The sequence below is a fragment of the Ambystoma mexicanum genome, chromosome 4q (genome assembly GCF_040938575.1).
Source record: "Ambystoma mexicanum isolate Mex_15411 chromosome 4q, UKY_AmexF1_1, whole genome shotgun sequence".
NCBI classification, from domain to species: domain Eukaryota; kingdom Metazoa; phylum Chordata; class Amphibia; order Caudata; family Ambystomatidae; genus Ambystoma; species Ambystoma mexicanum.
In genome coordinates, this window is record NC_090928.1 from 1,187,041,196 (window position 1) to 1,187,068,393 (window position 27,198).

At 46.8% G+C, this 27,198-nt stretch overlaps 1 protein-coding gene across 1 annotated transcript in view; it reads right to left on the reverse strand.

The window, feature by feature from the left end:
- The window catches only part of DNAH8 (dynein axonemal heavy chain 8), an 8,835,797-nt gene that overhangs the window by 5,074,219 nt on the left and 3,734,380 nt on the right, over positions 1-27,198 (reverse strand). Inside the window, exons 29-30 of the mRNA XM_069608756.1 lie at positions 12,459-12,694; positions 12,231-12,335 (exon numbers count right to left, since the gene is read on the reverse strand). Of these exons, the coding sequence (XP_069464857.1) occupies positions 12,231-12,335; positions 12,459-12,694 (341 nt within the window). The remainder of the gene's footprint in view (positions 1-12,230; positions 12,336-12,458; positions 12,695-27,198) is intronic.

A 27,198-nucleotide genomic window follows, 5' to 3' on the forward strand; every position in this document is an offset into this window, starting at 1 on the left:
AACACTGTCGGCTAAATGGCTGTTACATATAGCCATCATTTTTCAGAGCACATTTGTTTTATGTCTTGAATTCATTAAGACTGCAGCAAGCATTATAGAGGGCCATTCTTTCACTCTTTGTTTTTAAATTAGAAAAATGCAGTGCTGGCGCGTCTGTCATTTTGTCACTTGCTTTGTTTTGTACCCAGCCAACATTTGTCCTTTTTTCCATTGGCACTGTAGAAATAAACTTTACACTGTCAAAACCTTTGTTGCAGCCCTATAAAGCGCTGTTTGCCAGCTTCACAAACTCTGTTTGCTCTCTATCAAATATGAAAAATGACCTTCATGGTGATTCAGGTTCTCTTAGTCCAGGCTCTCCCTCCTTCACAACTGGTTGGGAATGCCTGTCTGCAAAAGATAACTGTCACTTTAAGAACTTTTGAAGGGGTAGGGCCTTCGTGCTTGGTGGGCCCACACTTTACCCCTACGTCACCAACATTCCACCCCCAGTTCCTGTATTACATGCATGGTGGGAGAATTGTATATGCTTACTGTAGGGGATGGCTAGGTAGGTGTTGTAAAGGGGGAAGAACCTGAACTAAGAGAACCTGAATCACCATAAAGGTAATTTTTCATTTTTCTTTCGTCCTGGCTCTCCATCCTTCCCAACTGGACCAGACTAAAAAGCCTTAGAATAAGTAAGTACAGAATTCAGACAAACAAGTTGCGGAGCACCCCCTGGCCGAATTCTGCATAATTTCCAAAAGATGTAACCATTGCATAGTGCTTGCAAAAGGCAAGCGGGGTAGCCCAGGTAGCTGCTTTACAAATGTCAACAATGAGAACATGCCTGGTGAAGGCTACAGATGCTGCCTTGGCTCTATTGGAATGATCCCAAAGTATCTGTGGATTCACAAGCCCTTTCATATCATAAGCCTTGGAGATACACGAGACAGCCCATCTGGCGATGGATGCCTTAGCTGTCTTATTGCCAGGAGAAGGACCACCATAAGTAATGAAGAGCTGGTCTGCTATTCTAAATGGTTTGGTCCTTTCTAGATAACATTTTAGAGTTCTTACAACATCTAGGTTACGTAATGTCTCTTCTGCCGCAGCAGCATGCGGTCTAGGAAGAAAAACGGGAAGACATATTTCCTGATTTAAATGAGAATTGGAAACCACCTTAGGTAGAAAGGAGGGGACTGTACAGAGGACTAATTTATCCTTATGGAACACTACATAAGATTCCTTGGAGGAGCGAGCTTGGAGCTCTTCAATCCTTCTAGCCGAAGTAATGGGTACTAAGAATACCGTTTTCCAAGATAGAAATTCGAATTCACATGAAGCCATGGGCTCGAATGGTTTTTGCATGGCTTCGATTGAAAGAGAGAAATACGTATGTTCTTATCATGGCCATTCAGGCAAGGACACAGTTGTTGCCCATCCGCCCTCGTATGGGGCACTCCAGAGCCCCTTATGGGGCAAAACATGGAGCCAGGTGGGTTTTGTCCTGGCACCCCTGGGGCGCCAGGCTCATGAAGAAGACCAGATCATTGGGAACGTTCCAGGCTCACTCCGTACATGTATCTAGTATTAGGTGTGGGAGGGCATGCCCAGCCAGGCTGCTCGAGGGCGTTGCTAAACAGTTCAGGGCTATATAAGCCCCGCCCTCACACTGATCCATGCTTCGCATTACTTTGCATCTTCATGCAACGTGACGCTCACTGCCGCTTGGACCAGCTTACTTACCTTCTGGAAGCCAGCATCCACCATCTCACCGCACCTGCATACTCACCTTCTGGAACCCAGCGATCACCATCTCATCGCATCTGCAGACTCACCTTCTGGAAGCCAGCGATCACCATCTCATCACATCTGCATACTCACCTTCTGGAAGCCATTGATCACCAGCTCATCGCATCTGCATACTCACCTCCTGAAAGCCAGTGTTCATCATTGCATCGCATTGACATACACACCTTCAGGAAACCAGTGACCCTGATGCCGGCGCCGCGCTCTTCATCCCACGCCGCGCCCATCGTCCATGGAGTCAGGCCCTGTAAAGAAGCAGAAAGACAAGGTTAGACAAATGAAACACAGCAGCTGGGGGTCGCGCTGCATTGGGACCATGCGCGTATCCTCAGAAGTCACTCACCTGTTGCCGGGCCATTGTGAACTTGTTCCCTGTTTGCTCCGGGTGCCATCTTCATCGTCGCAGTTGCCGGGTCGCGACATCACCTACACTGAAAAGAGCAAAAGGGAGATATAAAGGAAAGAATACAAAACAAACACTGTAAAGCAGGTTGAAAGCAAAACGGACTGTACAAACAAAAACACTCACCTGGAGAGAAGTGGATTAGTCGCAGCTGGACTGGACAGCCACCCAGAGGGATCAGTAAAGGAACTTGGTCCTAGTTAAGCAAGCGCCCCTGTCGGAAGTAGCAGGACGGAGAGCTCATCATTCAAGATAAGCAGGTGAGCCTTCTATGGGCAGCGCAACCTACAGGAACTTCACACTGGATGGAAGGGGTCTGGAAGGGAACTCGTGTCACAGACTGGCATACTTACGCCTCCTTTACATTTACATAGGAGCAGTCTTGAGCAGCACTACCGCAGTACCTGTACAAGCGCAGAGGGAAAAGCCAGATAAGGGCAAACTAATCCCTGGGAGAGCTGTAACCGTGCCCCAACGCCCCCGCAGAGACCAGGTGAGCGTAAGAGTTCTCCATTCAGTTATTTTTTTATTTTTTTATTTGTATTAGCTGAGTTTAATCAACCTTTCAAAAAATTACACTTAAAATACAAAAATAATCAAATATAATTCTGTTAAACCATACATCTTCAGAACAAAATTCATCAATTAATTTCTTCTTTTCCTCGACATAGCTCATAAGTTAAGATTAATTCATTTGTAGTTATTATGACTATATACATAACAGCTTATACAGATTATAAACATATACATCCTTTAATATCAGGCCACTGTTCCTTCCAATTTCAGCCTTTTCAAAAAATGTGTCGTTGCTATTTGAATTGGCATGTAAAATGAGCACAAAATCAGTGACCAACATTGTTGCATTTCTAAAGCTCCTAAATATTTACAATGCCTTGAAACGTGTGTCTCTCTAGCATGCTTCAACTCTGCACATTCTGTAACCAGATGTTCTAAAGTTTCTTTCACTTCAAATTAATGGCAGAAACAACAATAATTGTTTTGTGTCAAAAGCAACTTCCTCTTGGTTTGTACATCTTTAGTTGGCCAGAGATTAAAACGCATACGTAATATAGCAGATCGACAATCCAAAGAGGGTGCTTTAACAAGATATGGTGCCATTGAACAAACTTTTTTAGGTAGAAATCTACATAGATTACCATCTACATGTTGCAAGCACATTTCTCGGGTCTTAACGCAGTCAGCACCATATATCTTGTCTCTGGCCTTATCAGGGTTAGAGCTCAACATCTCAATAGGAACATAAACATCAGCTAGAATTTGATATACCTTGCTTGTCCATGTGATCACATATACAAGTTGAGTAGAAAACACATAATTAGCTAATATTTTTAAGATGACATTCAGTTCTGTTGAAATCAGGCATTTTCTGAACAAGGCACATATTCGCCAGTTATACAGCGCATGGAGCGAAACTAGACCTAGCTCATATTTGATCCAGGAACCTGGAATGCATTGTGGCAAATGTAATATTTGTTTCCAAAATTTAGCTTCCCATTTATCGAATTGAAAGTACGTCTTGATTGGTAACGTCTCAAGGCCATATAGTAAACACAGAACTGTTTTGTGATTCCAATAATTCCATGCCGGCTTGATGGAAAATGTACTATATCGATACTTGATGATTTTTGTTTGGGAAATTGCTGTGTCCAATTCGCTCTCCACACGCTCTGACCCTTGGCATATGCATTACCTTCAAATATCATGCCCAGGTAAGTATACTGTGGTACTATCATCAGTAGACTATGGTTGATGGACCATGAGAAGAATTTATGACCAGATCTTTTCTGAGAATATATAACGATCTGAGTTTTCTCTGCATTTATCCTCAATTCCTTTTGTTGAATGTATTCTTGAAAGGCTGATAATAGTTTTTGTAAACCCATCTGAGTTTTCGAGATCAATACAAGATCATCTGCATACATCAAGGTTTTAATTGGGTGGTCATTAAGTTTGGGTGAATCTGAAATCACTTTCTCAAATATGTGCCTGGCATCATGAATGAAATAATTAAAGATTGCTGAGGACAGTAAACACCCTTGCTTTAGGCCACGATCTGTTGGTATCGCTTCTGACAATAGACCATCCAGTGTCAGCCGAATGGAAATGGAAGTGTCCGAATGCAACGCATAAATGATGTCACAGAGCGTAGATGGACAATGATCGCTAATTAAATTTCGACAGAAGGATTACTCGTGAGATGGAATCAAACGCGGAATGTAAGTCTACGAAAGCAAAGTAGAGTGATTTTTTTGTTGCTTGACATTGCGCTTTGATGGCATTTAAGCACATCAGGTTGATGTTCGTTCCCATGCCAGCAACAAAGTCTGTCTGTTGTGGGTCTCGTAGATCATTTTCCAGTGTCCATGCGTTGAAGTCACGCAGGATCAACTTTGTAATATTTTGCCCGGTGCGTCCAGCAATGCAATCAGCCGGTAATTTTTGGGGAGACTACGATCTCCCTTTTTGAAGATTGGTACTATTACCGACGTCTTCCATGATAAAGGGACTGTACGTGTTCTCAATGCTAATTTAAAGATTTTATTTAGAATCAGGGCCCATTCAAACAAATTGGTTTTAAGCCTTTCATTGTTTAAACCATCCGGCCCTGCGGCCCTGGCTGAACTGGCCTTCATTATTAAATCGTCAATGATGCTAGATAAGAGATCTAGACTCCAAGATGTTACTGATTGTTGGACATAGTGTAGTTTATCATAGTGGCAATCAGCATATAGATCAGTATAATACTTGATCCATTGCTGCTCATGTACGGCATTCAGCTGGGCATCTGCTTGAGCATTAAAGGACTGATTGTTGGGTAGCTGCCACATTTCAGCCAAATTTTTATTAGCCATACTTCTCTCCATGTTTTCACTATCTTTTTTAAATATGAGTGTTTTCTTACTCTCCAGACAGTTTTTATAATGGCATTTGGCAGCTTTTCATTTCTTGCCAACAGGCGTCAGTACGAGCCACTGTTATGGGTTTCTTTCTTTTCCTATACTCTGATCGTTTGAGTTGAATCTCTGAATCAAAAACATGTTTGTGTTTGATTCTGTTTCTTATATGGGATAGTGACAGTGTTAACAAATGGCAATAATAGATCTGTATATTGAACAGGAGAGCTAGCTATAACATTATTCTCCACCGATCGCCTATATGCAACAATTTTTAGATCACTCCACCGTAATCTTATCCTTGAGGAGTTAACTTCTAAGGCTTGAGTGAAGACCTGCTTTCTGGGCTGAAGTGGATTCCAAGCAATATCTAGAGATAGTAACTTGTGATCACTATGTTCTTGTTCGCAGCTCGCCAGCCACTGTACTTTCTGTAAGAGACGCTGATCTACATATATATAATCATTGATACTGGCACTACTGTTTCTGTGCCATGTAGAATGTGCCGGAATGTCTCCTGGGACTGCCCCATTGACCATGTGGAAGTTTTCTTCTGTCATAAGAGTAGTCCATTTATGCACTTCTTTTGAAGCACGTTTGTCATTCCAGCAATCTAAATTCGGTCTCTCATAATAATGGTTTGAGTAATATGTGGAGACATTTAAACCAAGTCCAAAATTCTGATTAGGCCAGCATAGAAGGCTTCATCTTCCATGCCAGCTGTGTTGCGGCAGAGATTCACCAGGGCTATTGTTTGTTGCTTACTAGTGATTTTGACTAGCTGAATATATGCACGCTCAGCTGCCCAGGCTGAGATGGAAAGGCCCATTTTCAGATTGACTGCAACTAATAGGCCAGAAGAAGCTCTTCCTTTGCCTGGGATTGCTGGTCATAGTATAATTTCATAGCTGTCCCACATGCGAGTTATTGTCAGCCATGTTTCTTGCAAGGCTATAATGTGATATGTTATGGGCAAGTTTTTAATGGAAGATTATTAATGCGAGTAGCCTCTGATATTCCAACTCGCAATTTTCAGTGCAGGAACTACCTCATGGATTGGTGGTTAATTATTCAGAGCACGGGGGGCGATGCCTACCTAGCGTTTTCTGACTGGGATCCTGGATAGATATTCTGTTTGGGAGTTTTACATTGTGTCCTTGCTACAATTCGCTCCGGATCTTGAGCGATTAAAAATCCCATCTCAAAAAGTCTCATTTTCGATTGCCAGATGATATTCAGGACAACTACCGATGGGATCCATAATATAACCACCGACCGCGAGACGTCCAAAACCAACTCAATTGGATCTATGTCTCATGTTGTTACATCTTCTAATTCGACCACATCACTGAAAATATTCAAGACACTTCTCCTGTTAAGGTCGTAAGAATTAAAGTTTCCTTCTCTACATTTCATAAGAAGAGTATGACAAGGTGAATTCAGAGGATGTGCATGTCGCGAGAGACTATGGTTAGATTGCTCATTATCAGTGCTGTTTATCCGCAGTTTCCCTGTGGTCAATTTTTGACCATAGCTCATTGGGCATTCCTTTGGCCCTGCTGCTTAATTTAAATTCATAGTTGTTTCTTTGGTAGGTCTATTATTACAATATAAATGAGAACAAAGAGTTGAAGTCCTTTTGGACTTACCGGGTTTTGCAATGTTATTGCATGTGTTGTAATTTTTGGTAGGCTTCCTAATAGATAGGCATCTACCACTTGTTTCAACTTCGCCATCGACACCTTACTTTGTTTACTTTCTAAGGTTGAGGTTAAGCATTGGGGAGGTTGGAAAGAAACTACTTTCCTGACTGGGGTGCCACTCTCTGGTTGCCTCTCCTGTTCCTCTGCTTGTTGATCTCTATGGAGGAGATTATTCAGAGGTGAATATGGGAGGGGCTGCTGATGTAATTCTTGTCGACTGGAAGTATCACTACCATTGGCATCAGTGGCAAGTACCTCTGTGTTTTAGACAGATTGCCATTTGATCTCTGATCCAGCTCTTTGGGTAGGGTTTCTTTCTTTTTGTTGTTATTGTTGGGCCCCCTATTGTTTGATAAAATCCATTGCGAGTTTTTCTCGAGCTTCTAATCCCGGCCATATTCTTGGATTTTTTCAAGAAGCTTCGTGGTCCTTTTAACTGATTTATTGGGCCTCATTATGACCCAGGCGGTAAGGGATTACCGGTACCGGTAAGGGCACTGGGCCCGGTAATCCCTTACTGCCCTATTCCGAGGTCCCTTTGCGGGTTCTCCCTTAACGCCTGGTTTTACCAGGCGTTAAGGACGGGAACCGCAAAGGGACTTTGGAGCTAATAACGGTACCGCAATTTGCGGTACCGTTATTAGCGCCTTCCCCATTCCCATTGAGCCCTATGGAGGCTCAAATGGGAATGGGGAAGGGCCCTGGTGAATGGGGAATTACCACCCCCGCCAACCTTGGAATGGAGCAGTAATAGCTCCATTCACCAGGGCGGAGTCGGTATGGGTTTGGCGGCAGCCATGGCGCTAATAGCGCCATGGTTACCTCCAAACTCGTAATTACCCTGTATTGCTTTTTAACGGGCAACCTACATGTGTCACTGGATAGTGGGATGGGCCATCTGTCAAGCAGGCCAAACTAGCAGAGCCCGGCACCGGAGGCACAGTGGTCGTCCATGAATCATCAATTGATTGTATCACATTATTTCCAATCATATCTTCAATTGGTCAAATTATGCCATCAACAGCCGGTAAATGGGATATTGTCCCTAAAGGAACACTCAGGGGGGCAACTGAACTCAACACAGGCATCTGTGAAATATTGTCCTCCATGATTATAACTGAGTCCAGCAGTTCTTTTCTCTAACTATGTTCATTCCACTTATTGTCCATTATGCTTTTACAATTGTAATTTAGCCATTGTACTAACTCCTCTAGTTGCATCGCTTGTTTAGTTATTTTTGTATCTAATGCTTCAAATAATCTAAACAGGCTCATTATGGTGGTATTAATTGCTGTTAGCGCAAGTATAATGATGGAGTTATTCTGGGGCGGGCGTTCATGCCGTGTTTGTCTGGGAGCCCTTGGTGTCGGATGGACAAAAGAAAGCAGTGATGAGTGTACTTGCGAAATAGTAGAATTCATCAGATCAACATGCGTAGTGTGCGAGATATTTTCATTGATGATGGAGATTGGTGATTCGCACTGACTGGCATAGATCGAAATGCCGGAGCTATCTCAACTAAGAATCGGAAATGTTATTGGTGATAATGAGAGTGACGCAGCATTCGCATGTTTCGCATCTCCCACCTTTACTGATTCTAAGATATTATGATCAGATAAAGGATAAGGATTGCTCGACACAGAATATGACTGACCTCACTTAATAGGTACATGAGTGATATTCAATGGTGCTATCGTAGGGCCATTAGACAACGGCTCCGGTTGCAAAACCACCAGTGTTCGAGACTCCGTGTATGATGGTATTAAATCGGAGTTCTTGAATCACTGGGGATTCTAAAAGGGTTTTGCACACTTGCTGGTGTAAGGGTGATGGAGGTGTGATAAGACTGTGAAGTCCTAGGTGCGACACACAGGGCCTCATTACAAGGTTGGAGGCAGCCATGGAGCTATTAGCTCCATGGCTGCCTCCAAAACCCTTCCGACTCCGCCCTGGTGAATGTAGAAATTACCAGTCGATTCCGAGGTCGGAGGGACCGGTAATTCCCCATTCACCAGGGCCATTCCCCATTCCCGTTTGAGCCCCCATAGGGCTCAATGGGAATGGGGAAGGCGCTAATAACGGTACCGCAAATTGCGGTACCGTTATTAGCTCGAGAGTGCCTTTGCCCGCCCCAGAATAACTCCATCATTGAACTTGCGCTAACAGCAATTAATACCACCATAATGAGCCTGTTTAAATTATTTGAAGCATTAGATTCAAAAATAACTAAACAAGCGATGCAACTAGAGGCGTTATTACAATGGCTAAATTACAATTGTAAAAGCATAATGGACAATAAGCGGAATGAACATAGTCAGAGAAAAGAACTGCTGGACTCAGTTATAATCATGGAGGACAATATTTCACAGATGCCTGTGTTGAGTTCAGTTGCCCCCCTGAATGTTCTTTTAGGGACAATATCCCATTTCCCGGCCGTTGATGGCATAGTTTGACCAATTGAAGATATGATTGGAAATAATGTGATACAATCAATTGATGATTCATGGACGACCACTGTGCCTCCGGTGCCTGGCTCTGCTAGTTTGGCCTGCTTGACAGATGGCCCATCCCACTATCCAGTGACACATGAATGTTGCCCGTTAAAAAGCAACACAGGGTAATTACGAGTTTGGAGGTAACCATGGCGCTATTAGCGCCATGGCTGCCTCCAAACCCATACCGACTCCGCCCTGGTGAATGGAGCTATTACCGCCCCATTCCAAGGTTGGCGGGGGCGGTAATTCCCCATTCACCAGGGCCATTCCCCATTCCCATTTGAGCCCCCATAGGGCTCAATGGGAATGGGGAAGGCGCTAATACGGTACCGCAAATTGCGGTACCGTTATTAGCTCTAGAGTCCCTTTGCGGGTCCCGCCCTTAAGGCCTACAAAAACCAGGTGTTAAGGATGGACCCGCAAAGGGAACTCATAGTAGGGAGGTAAGGGATTACCGGCCCCGGTGCCCTTACCGGTGCCGGTAATCCCTTACCCCCATCTCATAATGAGGCCCATTGACCGTTACCTATAGTGAACAAAGTGCCACGGACTACGTTGCAAAGCAACTGTTGACTACTCTTTGGGGGTCATACCGAGGTTGGAGGTAAGGAATTACTGGCACCGGTAAGGGTGCCGATGCCGGTAATCCCTTACCTCCGTATTCCGAGGTCCCTTTGCAGGTCCTTCCTTACCTCCTGCTTTTGGCAGGAGTTAAGTAAGGGACCCGCAAAGGTACTTCGGAGGTAATTACGGTACCGTAATTTACGGTGCCGTAATTACCTCCTTCCCCATTCCCATTGAGCCCTATAGGGCAGAAATGGGAATGGGGAAGGGCAAAAGGTGAATGGGGAATTACCGGTCCCTCCAACCCTGGAATGGACCGGTAATTACTCCTTTCACCATGCCGGATTTGGGACGGTTTCGGAGGCAACCATGGAGCTAATTACTTCATGGTTAGCTCCAAACCCGGAATGAGGCCCAATGAGTCAGTTCTCAACCACCAAAGTCACCTTAGTTTTTCTTTCTCTTTTTCCAGGCAGTAGCCAGCAAAAATTCCACAGGGTTCGCAAAAGTGACAGGAGCAGCGGTCCTCGCTGCAAAGCGGTACTTTCAACGGTACTTCCACGACTGCGTGCCATTCAGTTATGCACCAATAGCTGATAAGCAATGTTTGCACGTGTCTACTTTCACACCAGTGGAAACTAGATAAGACATGAAAAACATGACATTATCTATAGAAGCCTCTAGAGGGTTAAGGTTTTGGTCCAGGGCCCATTGACAGAACCGTAACCATTTGCTACGATATTGCTTCTTGGTAGAAGCTTTCCTAGAAGCTGACATGATTGTTATATTTTGTTCTGACAAATGTAAGTGTGAAAAGGCTAGTTTTTCAGCAACCAGGCCCTTTTCAGCAATTGTGGGGAGGGATGAAGGACTTGCCTTTTTGTTTAGTCAAAAGATCCCTTGATGATTGGAGATCTAATTACTGTCCCGCATTTCAGCCTCCTCTATTAGCTTCCTGTTTGTTTTTTTTCCCTTCTCATCTTTTTCCCGCAACGTAGGCGTTCTTTTTTTTATTTTTCTCTCTCTTTTACCTCACATATTTCAAGCACTGCTTGGTCTTGTACCTTTCAACTTCCTGACATTGATAAAGCTAATCCTTTCCTCACCTACCATGCTACTAAACTACTGATCGCTGCATTTGTTTTTTTCTCAGGTTGACTTTTGTCTTCTTGGTATTCCTGCTTCTCATCTGGACCCCTTGCACTCTATTTTTAATTCTGCTATTCACACCCACTATTGTATTTCCCTTCGTTCCTCTATTATCCCTTTCCTCCTCTCTCTATTCGTTGGTCATCCTTTGAAGTTTGCCTCCAATTCTGCTTTTTCTGCATTACTTTTAAATGTGTTATTGGGCTTGTACTTGGTTACCTTTGCTCCTTAGTATCTCTGTTCACCCCTTCTCGACCTATGACCCCAATCCCAGTTCATTCTATCTGTCCCTAATTACTCTAGCGGTCATTTCCGTTTTCATTCTTTCAGCCTTCTTGTACCCAAGTTCTGGAATGCTCCACCACTACACATTCACTCTATTCTTTCATACACTCTATTTCGTACTTCTCTCAAAAGCTATCTCCTGTCTGCTATGTCGTAATAGCATATCTTTTGGTTGTAATCTGTGATGCATCTTTTTGTTGTAGCGTTTTAATATTGTATGTGCAGCGCATTGGCGGAAGCACATTATAAATCAATAAAATACAAATACAAAATACAATTAGGTTGAAAAACACTATCATCAGAAGACCAGATCCCCTTCTAACTCATGCTTGCGCTCTTTCTTCTCTCGCCACCAGCAGCATTTCTGGCACTAAACCACCATATCCCTGTCTTTTGCACTTGTATTCCTTCCTGTTCCCTTTTCTCACTACAATGCTCCATTTCCACATTTTACATTTGTCCTGAAAATTCCTCTACAACATGTGCAACAAATAAATTACATGATTGAAAAATTGATCAATTTTATAACATCAATGTTTTGTTTTTATTTTCAATAATTTCCTCTTGACATTAACTGAACAATGAATTGAACAATTCTACATAAATATTGTTGCAAAGGCAGGCATGGACCTTTTAATTAACCTAGAGCACTGTTCATGAATCGTCAGATGCTGACACATACAGTGCATATGTTACCAGGACTTTTGCAATCTTAAATTTACAAAAAAAATAGAGCTTTACGACGATATATAATTCTGAGCTGAGTGAGACGAATCAGTTTTCAGAAATGCCTTTCTTTTCAAACTACTGCAGTTTATTTTGAATTATGTGTTTTCCTTTCTGCATACATCCTTTGGAGATATTTTTAAATGTAACATTTTAATTGTAGTAAAGAATTTTATGTATATGTTAAAACACTTACAGCTTTCGATAGCATTTTGTTAAATGTATATCTGAGTGTATCAACACCTTCTGTTTCTTCTTTCGTCACAGCAACATCATATTTACTTAAGATTGCATAAGCTTCCTACAACAAAACAAAACAATGTGAAATGACATGCAACGCATATAATAGAATAAGGCATGTTCAATAATGACACATATCTGAACTAAGCACATTTTGTGAAAGAAAACACATTTATATTCTTACTTCAATAGGTCCCAAAGTCATGTCTATTTGTATGTCATTCTCACGAATCGCGGCCAATCCCTCCATTGCAAATCTTACATCATCCAAGTCACGAATAGGCCTAGTGAGCTTATTCAAATATTCACTTGTAAATTTTGTAATATCAGCCATCTTCTTCTTGTATTCCTCATTTAGGTATTGGCACAGTAACATTTTCCATGCTTTAGCTTCAATTGACAAAGCTAATCTTAATGGCGCTAGTAAGAAAAAGAAAGACACATTTCATTAATTACACTTAAATGCCATGTCCAGGTAGCATTATCACACATGACCTATGCACTCTACATTGATATGCTCTAGTTCAGTGACAGTATTTAGGCTCAAAAACATTTTCTGTAAGGATGCACAGATTAATGGCTTTGGGGGTATTTTATGGGAGAGACAAGAGGCAAGACCTCCCACAGGTGACTACATGGGTCATTCAGGTCTGAAGAACTGCTCCAAAGCCAATGGATTGAAAGGGAGGAGTGTCCCTGGTGACTCTACTCTAGTAAAACACAGACCTTCTGGAGCTTGGGAAGCTTGGAACAATCAACAATGGCATGATAGTGGAATCAGAAAAATGCAAGACCTAATTTATAATGGTCAATTAGTTATCTTCACACAACATGTTTCATGTAAGCAACACAGCCCTCTACATGAATCTGAGGTTTCAACATGTCCCGATGTCCCAGTTTGGGGAACCAGGACTTCCCAGATTGTTTGTAAAACAGCAGGATACAGGAGGCATTTACATGCAAACCCACCTGAAAATTACATCAGATAATCACCACCAATAGTTTACCAACCTTAACCAAACTGTTTAATAAATTGGAAGGAGACTTGGGAGTGCTAGACAAGGAGGGATGGATATAAGCCCCGATGTAGGCAAGCGAGACTGCCAGATCTAGAAGTTTCAGACTTGTTCAGTTCAAGGTCTTGCATAGGCTAAATTATTTAAGGGAGTTCCTGTTCAGGGTGGGTCAGGCCTCCAGTCCCGAATGTCAACGATTTGTGGGTAACCGAGGTCCTTAGTTCATATTCTGCAGGAATGGCCTTTGATACGGAACTACTGGGAAAGTATATTCAACATTCTTGCAAGGACAATATAATACTAGAGGTGAATCCAAAAATAGCTTTGCTAAACATCTGGGAAGAGGCGGACATTACCAGGCAGGAACATTATTAATTACCACAGCTCTGGCAGTGGTCAAAAGAGACATTGAGCATGATTTACAAAGCATTTTCAATCGGGTTTTCCCATTGAAACATGGTTTTATAAATCAGGCCCATTTGTGTCACAGTCAGGGTGAAAAATATCGTCAGAAAGGGAAAAGGCTGATAGATGTTAAGCCTTGGTGAGTATTTAGGGATAAAAGGGTTCTCGAAAAAAACAGGAGAAAATAAAGAAAGAACGGGAGCAGCAGGGTTAGCGATAAGTATTATTCAGTCATAAGGGGTAGAGTCGGAGGGGTAGAATGAGAGAATCCAATACACCCAGGGGACATGAGGGGACTATCAGTGGACTGTAAGTTGATCTGTTGGTTTCTTTTCCATTACAATGGGCCTTATTACAACCCTGCTGGTCCGTAATCAATGGTGCCGGCAGCACCGTACTGGCATCGTTCTCCGGACCGGCACATTCCCACCCGCAATGGCAGAAACACTGTGACCGTAAAGTGACCCCCATAGTGCTACCGCACCCGATCGCACCGTGACCGCAAACTGCGAGACAAGTCTCCAGAATTAGGAGGTCTGCCTACACGGAAACACTGTCATAAAAATGGCGGTAACACTGCCACCGCGGACCAGGCGTTAAAAAGTGCCAGGTGAGCTGCAACAGGCCACTGGTGTACAAAATTAGCCCAGCCCAGCTTCACACCATTGGGCCCTGGCAATGTTCAAAAGGACCACAATCACACCCAATCCACCTGCCAACACAACCATGCTGGCAGAGCAGCAATTGGGCTGGAGATCCTGCAAGCAGCCATTGAGGCAGAAGCAGCAATGAGGCAGAGGAGGAGGCGTAAGCGGAGGAGGCAAATGAGGAACGAGGTGGCCATCCCAAACAACATTGTGCAGCAGGTAGTACCCCGCAGGCAGCCACCAGTACCCTGCATCAGGGCTTTGCCCTGGACCCTGACTCCATGCTAAATTCACACCTTATACAGGCCTGACAGGGACACCATAATATCAATAGTCACCTTCATCAATCACGACATCTGCAGCATGATAAACAACCTGACTGCAATTCCACCCTTGCTGAAGGTAGTGTCGGTACAGCACTTCCTTGCAACCGGCACATACCAGCGCAGCGTCAGTGAGCGGCACGGGCTGTCACAACCCTGTTTTTCAAGGATATTGTTCCAGGTACTGGATGCGCTGCTGCGCCATGTGTCAGACCACATTGCCCTACCCTGAACCCCTGCTCAGGTCAATGCCACCAAAGTGGCCTTTCATGACCTTGCTGGCATGTCCAATTGCATTGGTGCATTAAATTGCACCCATGTGGAGTTGGTTGTCAGAAACAATTCCACTCCCTGAACGTGCAGATGGTCTGTGATGCAAAACAACTCATCATCCATTGCTGTGCACGTTTCCCGGGATCCACTTACGACTCAATGAAATGGCAGCCTAAATAGTGCTCGCGCCGCTAGCTCAACACCCTTGTGGAGGAGGTGTTAGGCTATTGTGAGGAGCTTTAAGGAGCACAACAAAAAAAGACAGTTCAAAGCACTGCAACCACATCTGGGGCGCCATCAGCAAGAAGGTGTCTGCAGTTGGCCCTGTCCACAGGGATGTGGAAGACTGCAGGAAGTGCTATAAAGACCTGCGGGTCCGGGGCATCCAAGCCCAGCACCGGACAGACTCATGGCAACTTGAGGAGGATCACCACCACCCGCGTCTTAACCTTGGCCAGAGTGGGAATGCTACACCCAGCAATCATGAATGATTGATACTCTGAGCCAAGCTTACGCAGCTGAGAAGCAGTACCGAGAACCATAGGTTCTGTCTTAGAATAATTTAGCGAAAGCCTGTGTGCTAGCATCCATGACTGAAAGAGCTTGTACGTGAGACTCAGAGTATCTGAATCTGCTGTGTGATCCCCGGTGAGGGGAACAAGGCACTGCGTGTTGTCCGCATAGTTTGCATATACAATGCCAGCCCTATCCAGTTGTTTAAATAAGGGGAGCATGAAGATGTTAAAAAAGGTGGGCAACACGCATGAGCCCTTTGGTGACTGTGAAGTCCTTCGCCTGAGCGTTACTGGAGTAGAACCTTGCCCTACGATCGGCCCAAAAGGATTTCAGCCATTCAGTAGCCACTGGAGAGAAGTGTGCTGTGCTACACAATCTCTCCACCAGGATGGAATGATCAACAAGATTGAATGCAGCAGAGAGATCCAGCAGCACAAGTAGGATGGTATTGCCGCCTTCCAGGGATCTGAATATATTTGATTTTTTTGAACTGTTGGCCTGAGGGAATCATCACATGGGTGGGAGTGAGAGGGGCTCTGTGCAGGAGAGTTGGTAGTGGGTGGGGGACGTGGCACTGTGTGCAGGGGTGTTGGTGGAGGGTGGGGGATGGGGGGCCCTGTGTGCAGGGCTGTTGGTTGGTGGTTGGAGGAGGGAGAACTGTGTGCAGGAGAGTTGGTGGTCGGTGGGTGAGGGGGATGGGGTTAGTTTCAAATACATCAAAGCCTGTTGAAATCTGACAAATACAAGGACAATCATGATTGTGTACTAGTGCTCTTTATTCAAAATGTGCAGATTGTGTTATGTGGCCAGTCACTGTACAAAAATAAATTATCGATCAGTGCCTGTCGGGCAGCCTCCCCTCCCTCACCCCACCCCACCCCACCCCTGTGTTCATCAGCCCTGGCTCCGGCCACATGATCCTCGTCATCATCAGCCCCTGGGGGTTGGCTGTCTGCATCAGGGGTAAGGACACTTTCTGCCTAAGGCATTTGTTGTGCAGCATTACACATGACAAGATGATTTTGCCAACTTTGTCCAGGGCATATATGAGGGCCCCACCAGTGCGAGCCAGGCACCTGAATCGTGCCTTCAAAAGTCCAAAAGCACGTTTGATGCAGATGCATGTCGGCTGTGGGCATGGTTGTATGCATGGTCATGTGGTGTTCTAGGGTCACCCACAGGGGTCATCAGCCAGGTAAGCTGCAGGTTCCCTGAGACACCTGCATTGGATGGGATGACAACATCAGGCATTTGTACCATGCGTGCGTTTGCAGATTCCGAATATTCAGCCATTACGTGCCGTGGGCATTTCTGTTAGCAACAGAGCCATGCAATGTGTGATGGGTGTCCGTCCTTCCAATTTCATGCCATGCATTATTTGTCCGTCCTGTACATGCACCTATGTTTTTGAGGTGGCCGTCCTGTGGCGGCTGACGGTTGACTGCACACGGCATGGCTGCTGTGGGTCGGGTAGACATGGCACTACAGGTAAGGGGGTGCATGGCCCATTTTTACTCATCATGAATAGGCATGAACTCACATTTTTGAGCTATCATAGGGTGTGGAATATTCCCTTCCATTATCGTGCAAGGGGCACGGGGAGCCTTGTGCCCCGGGTTCCACCTGCACTGCTCCTTTGATATGGTTGGGCCAGTGGTGGATGGAGTCCCACTGGATGGGGCTACTGTTATGATTGCCTGATCAGAGGAAGTAGGCATCTGTCTTTTGGTGTGCCTGCATCACTGGATGATGATAAATGTTCATTACACCACCAATGTCGTTTAACAGTTGATAAATGTCGGCCGTATTAACGCTCGGCCCATTTGGGTCTGGCGCTAATTTTACAGGGTTGTGATCGGGTGGAGCAGTGTTCTAGGTGGTAATACCATTACCACCGCATTTAAGGGCTACCGCCCAACTCGTGATGAGGCCCACAGAGGTAAGGCTGAAACAACAGTCAGCAAGAATGCAGGGTGTATCCTTAGGACCACCTTGACCTTGTGAAATACTGTATAGGGCCTTATTGCTAACTCTCCATGCAGAGGTCAAGGAAAATAAAAGTGCCATCTTCCACATGAACAATATAATGTCTGTGGGGCCAATGGCTCAAAAGGTTTATGTACAAGTGCAGCGAAAACTATATGAAGGTCCCAGATCAGATACAGTCGAGTAATTGGAAGAGAGATTCACTGAAGACTCTCTAAATGCTTTTTAACCAGCGGGCTAGCTGATGGCAAAAGTAGCTTATCTGAATTTCCATAGGCTCCAATAGCTGCCAGATATGTTCAACAAGTATCCACAGGCTGGGAAAGATGGACCAAGAAAGGCAGCACATCATCCAAAGAGCAGAATAATGGATTGCCGTTGTTGTCCTTAGCCAAGAAGCAGAATCGCAACCATGTATTCTGGTTGATTCCTTCCGTGCTTTCTGAATTATCTGTAAATTCGGAAGAGAAAGCCTAAGGCATACCAAAGTTAACTCCTCAGAAGCCAGGCTGTGAAGGATAATTTCTCTGGGGCTGGATGAATCACTGACCCACCTAGTTTTGTTAGCAGGTGATGTGCCTTGTCTACAACTGAATGGGGATTTGCTAAGACAGGTATAAAATGTCCGAGATCCACACTCTAGATGCCAAGTTTTTGGGATATTAGAATCATCTTGCAGGCGGTTGAGACCTTGAGCGTAGCACCAAAGATGGTCCTAAGGGATCTGAAATGCGCCCCCAGATAACTTCTGCCTTGATTTATCTAAGAGACCTAGAGAGGCCATTTGGTATTTTCTTCCATGGAAAATAGATCCACCTCTGGTTGCCCTCAGGTCTTGAACACTTTGTTTAGGGCTACTTGGTTCAGGACCCACACGTAACAGATAGTTCCCAGCCTTCGCAATCTGACTGCTTCTGCATTGTATTCTCCTGGCAAGTGAATTATTCAGAGAAAGAAAAACCTGACTCAAAGCCTAAGTCCATATCTCCTTGCATAGAGCTGGAGACATTGTCCCTCCCTTCTTGTTGACTTAGAACATTGCAGTGGAAATGGCTGTTCTAATTTAAACTATATTGTTCTGTAACTCAGTTTAACACTGCAAACTCCCAAAAACACCACACTAACAAAAACTCCAAAACTGTGTGCCACCCCAAAACAAAATTATGATAGCAAAATCAACTGGCGAGCCACTACTCCTCTGAGGCATCGCCTGGCACCACAGAAAACCCATTAAAAATGTAAAATTCACTCTCAATACACTCTCAAAACAGTAACCTCCACTGTGAGGAAACAATTGTGCGATAACCTACAATGCACCACAATCTACAAAATAGGCCCTGTGCCCTAAAACTCTAACGTAATAACTTACGTAAAGACATCCAACTACTTCATGGGCCCCTTGCCCTGGAAACTACGCCACTACCCTAATCTAAGGGGTTAACTCCCTGTAGCACTCCCCATAAAGTGTCCTACCTCCTCAATAAATGGGTTCCTCCAAAGGTTTTTAAACTACAAACGGCAACCACATCTGGCCACAATGTGGAAGCAAAACCCATTATATGCCTGCAACCTCCAAAAAACGTGATAACTTTAGACAATACAACTACAAACGCGTCACTCTCTTCACGTGAACTACAACCACACGACGTGTTACACACACACATAACAGCTACCTGTATTCTAACTCCAATACACTCCCTAGTCACACACACTGTTACTCTTGCGCATACATGCAACTCCCAATTCGCAGTCCACTACATGTATACACTACACAGAAAAGTGCATAAAATATATGCGAAGATTAGGGATGTGTTGCACCACCAGCCATGGTGGTGATCAGTCACCATGCTGGGTGCACGCAAAATCATCATAAAACATCACTTCACAATACAATTAAAGGACTTCTTACTTTAAAAAAAACATCTCTGTGCAAAATGTTCGTTCCCAACCCAAACTCTGTGGACATAAATGAACATCTCACAAGAAATATAGCATATTATCCCATTATAGCTTCATCTCAAACCTAAATTGAAACATCATTTAAATTCAATACATGTTTGATTGAAAAAAAGTTCCTCCACTGCAATTAATGTCATCACCCTCATACATACTGCATTCATACTCTGTGTAAAACCTTTAAGAATTGCTCTATGTAAAACCTTTAAGAATCTGATTCATTGTCACCTAAATAAATGACATCACACTAATAATTGGTTTCTGAATTGTAAAAATGCAACCCTTACTCATTTTGAACAACTCCACTTATATATGCACAGTTGTTGTTCAGTATCAACTCGCATTGTAAAAATATGGATTGATCCCCATGGAGATTAAATGCGTCGGCATTTTGCCGTACAAAACTTCAATCCACACTGCTCACTATATTGACAATGCCCATAAAATCAAAACAGCAGTCACAGAATTCAGCACTTCCTTTGTATCTCTCTGATAAATGTGTGGCACAAATTAGTTTCGGTAGCACCTGCATGCTAAACAATAGCTTTATCAGATTATTATGTCTTATTCACGAATAAATGAACTAACGGATAAACATGCCACTACATTGGCATTTGATGCAAAAGAAACAACCCATATTCTATCCTTAATAAAGGACACAGATAACACTCTACTAAGAAAAACTAACCCGGACAAACTAATATTACAGTTGGAAAAACTCATAAGACGTGAAATATCTCAGAAACTTCATGCAACAACACTCGTGGAATATTATAAATTTCAAAGGATCCCGAGAGGACTAACAGGGTAATTCATAGAATCCAGCGCACAAGTAGCGCACGCGGCTGGCGCACAGCGTGCGCCTGCGATAGTCTGCGCCAGGCACGTGCGCTAAAACAGATTTCCGCGCACAGCGTATTCATGGATTTCAAGCTCCCAAAACAGCCGTGGCGCAGAGAATCGCAGCGAGCCTGCAGCAGCGCCAGTAACGCCCCCAAGAACGCCCTCGCGCACGGAAAAGCCATCAAAAGCGCTAAATCATCGCTAAGGGCTGTGCTAACCCCGGACCACTTCACAGGGCAGGCAAACAAGGAAAGCAAAGCGGGCAATCTCCAAATCAGGAGTACGCGGGAAGTACTACACGCGACTAGGCAGGGAACGTGAATCACAGGGGTACGCGGGAATCATCACACGCGAACAGCCAGGGTGCGTGTATTACAGGGGTAGCGGGAAGTTCAACACGCGATTGGCCAGGGAACGTGAATTACAGGGGGACGCGTGAAGTAGAACACGCGATAGGCCAGGGAACATGTATTACAGGGGTACGCGGGAATCATCACACGCGAACAGCCAGGGTGCGTGTATTACAGGGGTAGCGGGAAGTTCAACACGCGATGGGCCAGGGAACGTGTATTACAGGGGGACGCGTGAAGTAGAACACGCGATAGGTCAGGGAACGTGCATCACAGGGGTACGCGGGAATTATCACACGCGAACAGCCAGGGTGCGTGTATTACAGGGGTAGCGGGAAGTTCAACACGCGATGGGCCAGGGAACGTGTATTACAGGGGGACGCGTGAAGTAGAACACGCGATAGGCCAGGGAACGTGTATTACAGGGGTACGCGGGAATCATCACACGCGAACAGGCAGGGTGCGTGTATTACAGGGGTAGCGGGAAGTTCAACACGCAATTGGCCAGGGTACGTGTATCACAGGGGTGCGTGGGAATTATCACATGCGAATAGGCTGGGTGGGCCCCCACAGGTGTACCCTGTACACCCTCCCCGGCCCCTGCAGGCAGCCCACAAAACAGTGGACTACCCTGCACACCTGATCATGTCCCCCTGCACCCCCATCCACCAGGGGCACCCTCCACCAGGCCCCCACCCATGTCTCCCACCACCCCCACCCCCCAGCAGTGCAGGGGCACCTGCCATCAGGCCCCCATCCATGTCTCCCACCACCCCCAACCCCCATCCACCAGGGGCACCCTCCACCAGGCCCCCACCCATGTCTCCCACCACCCCCACCCACCAGCACTGTGGGGCACGTGGCCAGCAGGCAGTCAGGCAGCAGCCGATGGCAGGTGGGAGCGTGCTCAGGCTTCTTGGGGACTTAAATTTGGCCTCCTGGCCAGGAGCGTGGTCTTTCGTGTTAGAACGCGTGGACAGCCTGATAGGGAGTGATTTTGCACCTGAAAACCCCACACTCATCGCGCGAAAACCCGTCACCAGCATATGTGCGTCAATAGTTACCTGCACGTGCAGTGTCAAAGCGTGTGATTGGTGAAAAGTGAGCGACACGCAGGAGTGTCGAAGCGCGTGATTGGTGAAAAAGGATCCACATGCAGGAGTGACAAAGCGTGTGATTGGTGAAAAGTGAGCGACACGCAGGAGTGTCGAAGCGCGTGATTGGTGAAAAAGGATCCACATGCAGGAGTGACAAAGCGTGTGATTGGTGAAAAGTGAGCTACACGCAGGAGTGTCGAAGCGCGTGATTGGTGAAAAAGGATCCACATGCAGGAGTGACAAAGCGTGTGATTGGTGAAAAGAGAGCTACACGCAGGAGTGCCAAAGCGTGTGATTGGTGAAAATGGGCCAAGCACGTACACGCCGTAAGTGACGATGTACGTGTGGGCCTGTATAAAAGGTAGTGTTGAACACAATTTCCTTGTACGTGCTTTTCGTGGAGAGCGAGTGGGTGAATTCGGTACTTCTTGTCGTTTCACACGCGATTTACTTCACGGCGTTTCCAGTTCGTACTCCCTGTTACCTCTGACAGCTCTTTTCTCTTTTTCCTCTTGTACTGGTTTTCCTGGGCCTGTTCCCTCAAACAGTGTCCCCTTCTACAGTTGTCCTGTCTCCTCAGACAGCGTACACCTCTTCTTTTGGCGGGGGTGTTGCCAACCAAAAGTGCTATTTTTTCACGCTCTTTTACCTGGCAGACGGTGAGTCACGCACGTATCTAACATCTGTGCTTGCCCCGTGTGTAGCCTACCCCTTCAGAGGTCAATCTAGGCCGCGTGTGACACGCATACGTTCATTGTGTTACTGGATGCCACAGCGTAGTGCAGGGTTTTCCATCAGCACACGTGGTCTAGGAGGGGTATTGTGCACGTTCCTTAACTTTTTTGGGGTGCCTGTGCGTTGCGTGACCCGTCATCTTTCCCCAGGGGTGTCATATAGCCTTGCCACTGCACTAGGGTACGAATACCATCTGGTACCCAACCCCTTTGACACCCAATTGCCCAGGACAATTGTGCACACCCACTCCCATACGCACAATACCATCAGTGCCATGGTTGGGAGGCGTGCAAGCCGTAAGGGTGGCAAAGGTGGCCGAGCCACACGTGGTGGCCGTGGAGGATCCAACAGGGGACGTGGTTGTGACTTGCAGGGCGCCCCTGTTCCCCCCAGTCTGGAGGAACAGTCAGGGACACCCATGCCCCCCCCCCCCCCCAGTTGAGAGTCATGTGGCTGATACCAACCCTGATCAGCCCATGTCGGACCAGGCCATTGTGGCACCAGACCTGTCCGAGGGTGATTCCATCGCTGACATCCAGGTCAGCAGGTCCACTGCACGTGCACCGGTGCACATTGGTGTCATCAGGGCACGCGCATCTATGCCAGATAGGTCATCTGCTGGCCCCCGTAGCCAGGGTGTGGCTCAATCCACCCCACCTCTCATACACCCTGCCAAGACTGTGTCGGTCCTAGTTCATGCACCTCAGATCAGGCCTGACCCCATCCCACTACCCCCAATGCCTGCACCTACTCCCATGCTGAGTGGGCAATCACACACACCCAGTACAGAGTCCACCACGGCTCCTGCCCCTAGTGTCCACAGCGGCGTAGGACACTCTGGATCCCCACCCCCTTCCAAGCGCAAGAGGAAGAGTGCACGTCCGGCACAGGCTGATGCCCCAGACACGGCTGCACAGTCCGGCCCATCAAGGAAGCCAAGCTTCACAGACGCCGAACTTAATGCACTTGTTCAGTATGTGTCAGATCATGATAGGGAAATGGTCATCGTTGCAGGGTCCAAGACCACACATGCCAGACGCCAGGCACACTGGCAGACCATTGCTGACAGAATAAGTGCCCTTGGAGTAGTGAGGCGCACAGCTAGTGATTGCCAGAAGCGCTGGAATGACCTTAAGCGCAGGGCAAAGGATAAGCTGGCCTCAAGTCATGCCGCAACCTTGGTGACTGGAGGTGGGTCCCCAGCACAGGAAATAGAACTCACACCACACGAGTCCGTAGCTGGATCCTACGTCACCGAGGGACAACTCCAAGGTGTGGGAGACCTCCCTGATTACGAGGCATCATCCGGTGAGTGCACATGCATGTGTGTATTATCCATGTGCATGGTGTGTGTGTGAAGCATTCATGTTGGGTGCCTGTCAAGGGGGTGTGTGGCAGAGTTGATAGTGGCACCCATGTGCCTCATCCAGTATGTTCAGTGCAACACCATCTGGCCACAGCACTATCCCTACTGGCAACAGTGCACATATGGGCCAACACCATGGAAGTTGCCCTTGATTAGTAATTTTGTCACTACATTGTTGCTCATACTCCCCTGTCTATTCATCTGATGTCTTACATACCATTCCTCTCCTTTCCCCCAGCCATTCAAGTTTCATCTTCACATGCCTGACATGCAATGATACCACATGCTAATGCGTCCTCTGTATATAAATGCCTACCAACATGCAGTCATACTGTGGATGTAGCCTTGACATCCACCTCCTTCCTGGGTCCTTTGGTACCGTCTGGTTTCGAGCCCCATTCCCTCACACTCCATGCTGCTCTTCATGGTCTATCTTCCATGACTTCTACAGTTCAGACCATCGTGCCCTACGCACGACACCTGCTTGCCAAAAGTCAAATGAGGGCAGCCTGCCCTCCAATGCGACCCACCCTATTGCTGACCAGTGCATCTGAGCCTACTCTAAGCTAACTCTCACTGACATCTGCTCATACATGCCTTTGCCTGTCCCATAGACCCTTCACATGGTCCCTGTCCTCTCTCCTTGCTCCTCTTCCACCATCATAGGTGGGACCCGTTGGGGTGTACTCCTGGCCTCCTTCCAATCCTCAGATACCACTATTGATGTGCATGGTAATGGGAGCGTCTCAGTCCAAGGCCCTTAGGCCAACCTCAATCTCCTTGAGAAATGCTACCCACATCTCATCAACTTCCTTACCTCTCCTGCTGTCCCCCCTCCTCTCTCCTCATCAATCCTGCACTGCCTCCCTGCACCCTCCCATGAACCTTCTTCGCCTCCCACTCCAACTCCTACACATGCGGCACCTCTGATCTCTAGCACTCCCCGTAAGTCCTACAAGGCTGTCAACCTCCTCCACAATTACACTCCTTTCACTGCGGCTGCATCAGGCATTCCTCCGATAACTGTCACTTACATGAGGTTATGCACCTTGACATCCTTGGTCTCATGGAAACATGTCTGACGGCCAGCTCTGTCTGCATCCTTGACCCTCTCCTTGGCCCGCCACTACTGTGCAGGGGGGGTGTGCCCTTGGCTTCCCTGAGGGTATTCCTGCCACTGTCACACCTACTTAGACCTACTCCACTCTGGAATGGCTTGTGTGAGGTTTCTGTCCACCACACCTTGACATTCTCAAACAGTGCGTACTGTGTCTGGGAAAACTGGTCAAATGTACTACTTCCTTTCTGAGTGTCCTCACCTCTCCTCCTCACTCATGTCCCCAGACACAGAATTCCTCATCCTTGGTGCGGTACGCATCCACCTGCATGCCTGTTGACGCCCCCACGTGACCTTTCTGTGACCTCAGCAACTCCCTCTCACCCTCTAGACTCCCGTCTGTCCCTACTCATTCTGCAGGGCACACTCTTGATGCTCTGATCTCATCTGACTTTCCCCTCTCCGTCCATCTCTGCACTCCTCTCTCCTGGAGTGATCACATTCTCCTCTCCTCCCAGCTCACCCTCAACACCCCACAGGCAAAGCCACCCTCACCACTGTCACACACCTTCTTGGTATTCCGACCCATGAAGTGTGTGTCAGTCGAGGCTCATGCTGCCAAAATCTCCCCCCCATCCAGCTCCCCCTTAGGCTCACTCCCATCCTGACAGGGCCCACTCCATGCTCCACTCCATGTCAGGTACACTGGATGTCTTTGCCACGGTCATGACCACCTGTCTGAAGCCCCATGCCAATGCAGAGTCCTGGCATGACTCGGATCTTGGGAACCCAAACCACAGGTGCCGGGTGGCAGAGAGGGAATGTCCTGCATCATGGCCATCCTCTGGCAAACTGGCCTGCCACATGCTCCAAAGGCAATAGCGCCTCACCCTTCTCACCAAGATGAGATCCCCAATCCAAGGGCACATATCTGCGGCATGTGACAACTCTGCAGGACACATAGAAATCTGAAAGGACCTTGCCGAGCCAGAAGCAGTGTGTACCTCCCCTGTCCCCTCCGAGCCCACAGCACAGCATGATTGTCTCTGTACCCCTATAGGCCACCCCCCCAGCACTTGTCTGCGCCTAACACCATCTGCCCTTGACGTCAAGTCCTACTTACCTTGTACAGCACTTCCAGCCGCCACTCCCCCTTGCACTTCATTGTGCCACCCACCCCTGCACTTGCGTGACATGAATGACACCAGCACCAGTAGTATTGTTGACTGGCATCCCCTTCTGCCCCACCACCCCTCAGTGCTCCGCTGCACCTACAAACATTACTTGACCGGTGCTTCACGAATGCAAAATTATTCCGTTACAGGTGTTGGGGAGGTGGAATCACAATGTTTACTGCATTATGTTGATGTAGACAAGGCACTGTGCATCGTTGCCAATTTGGACTAGCAGATCCATGTACAACATGTATACTAATTGATGTGACGATGCAATGTCAGGACCAGAGTGGTTGAAATCCAAAAAAGTAGCCCTCCTCTCCCTCTTCACTTGGTGGCTATGTCACATGCCATGTGTGTGATGGCATGTGCCTTTGACATGGCAATCACCGCCCAATGTGTGATGGCAGTGCTAGGCATCAAGGTGAGCAGGCGTTGCTCTCCAATCAGTACATAGTATGCCCTGAGCCTCCCCTACAGACCCAGTGATGGTGAATGCATAGGAGGACTCCCAGTCATGTAGGACATGTGTCGTAGGACTACTGCCTATGTTGTTCATCAGCCCTTGTTGCATGCCATGGTGCTAATGCCTGTTTCCATTTTTCTCTTTCATGTCTTTGCAGGGGACGAAGCACTTGTTGATGCTGGGGATGTGGTGGTGGAGCCGTCCCAGGAGGGCAACCCGGGCCGACCTACCACAAGTGAGGGACGTGGTGTGTTTGTGGGTGAAAACCCACAAGTGCTGCAGGCCGTGCTGTCGAGGGGTGTCTCTGGGGGTTCCTCCCCCGAGCAGTATTCAGGTGTAGACTCGGAGGATGACACCTATGTGCAGTCGCAGGTGAGTGTTCTTGGGAGAGAATCTCCTCTGTCCGACCCACCTGCAGCCAGGCCATTGGCCTCAATGGGGATGTCAGTGTCGGCAGATCAGCCTCCGGTGGTTACGGATGCAGGGCCACACCACCCAATCTCTGATCCTGTTCCTGGGGCTGCAGATCAGAGAGGGAATGCAGTCCTGCAGCCTGAGGCCTTGCCGGCACAGCAAGGCGCAGTCCGCCTTGCCCCAGGCAGGTGTGGTGCCCGTCAACGTGGTGGCCGTATGCCACCTGGCAATACCGTATGGGAGCAATCCATCTACGGTATGGCCACCCAACAGGCAGCATCATCCGAGATGATTGCACA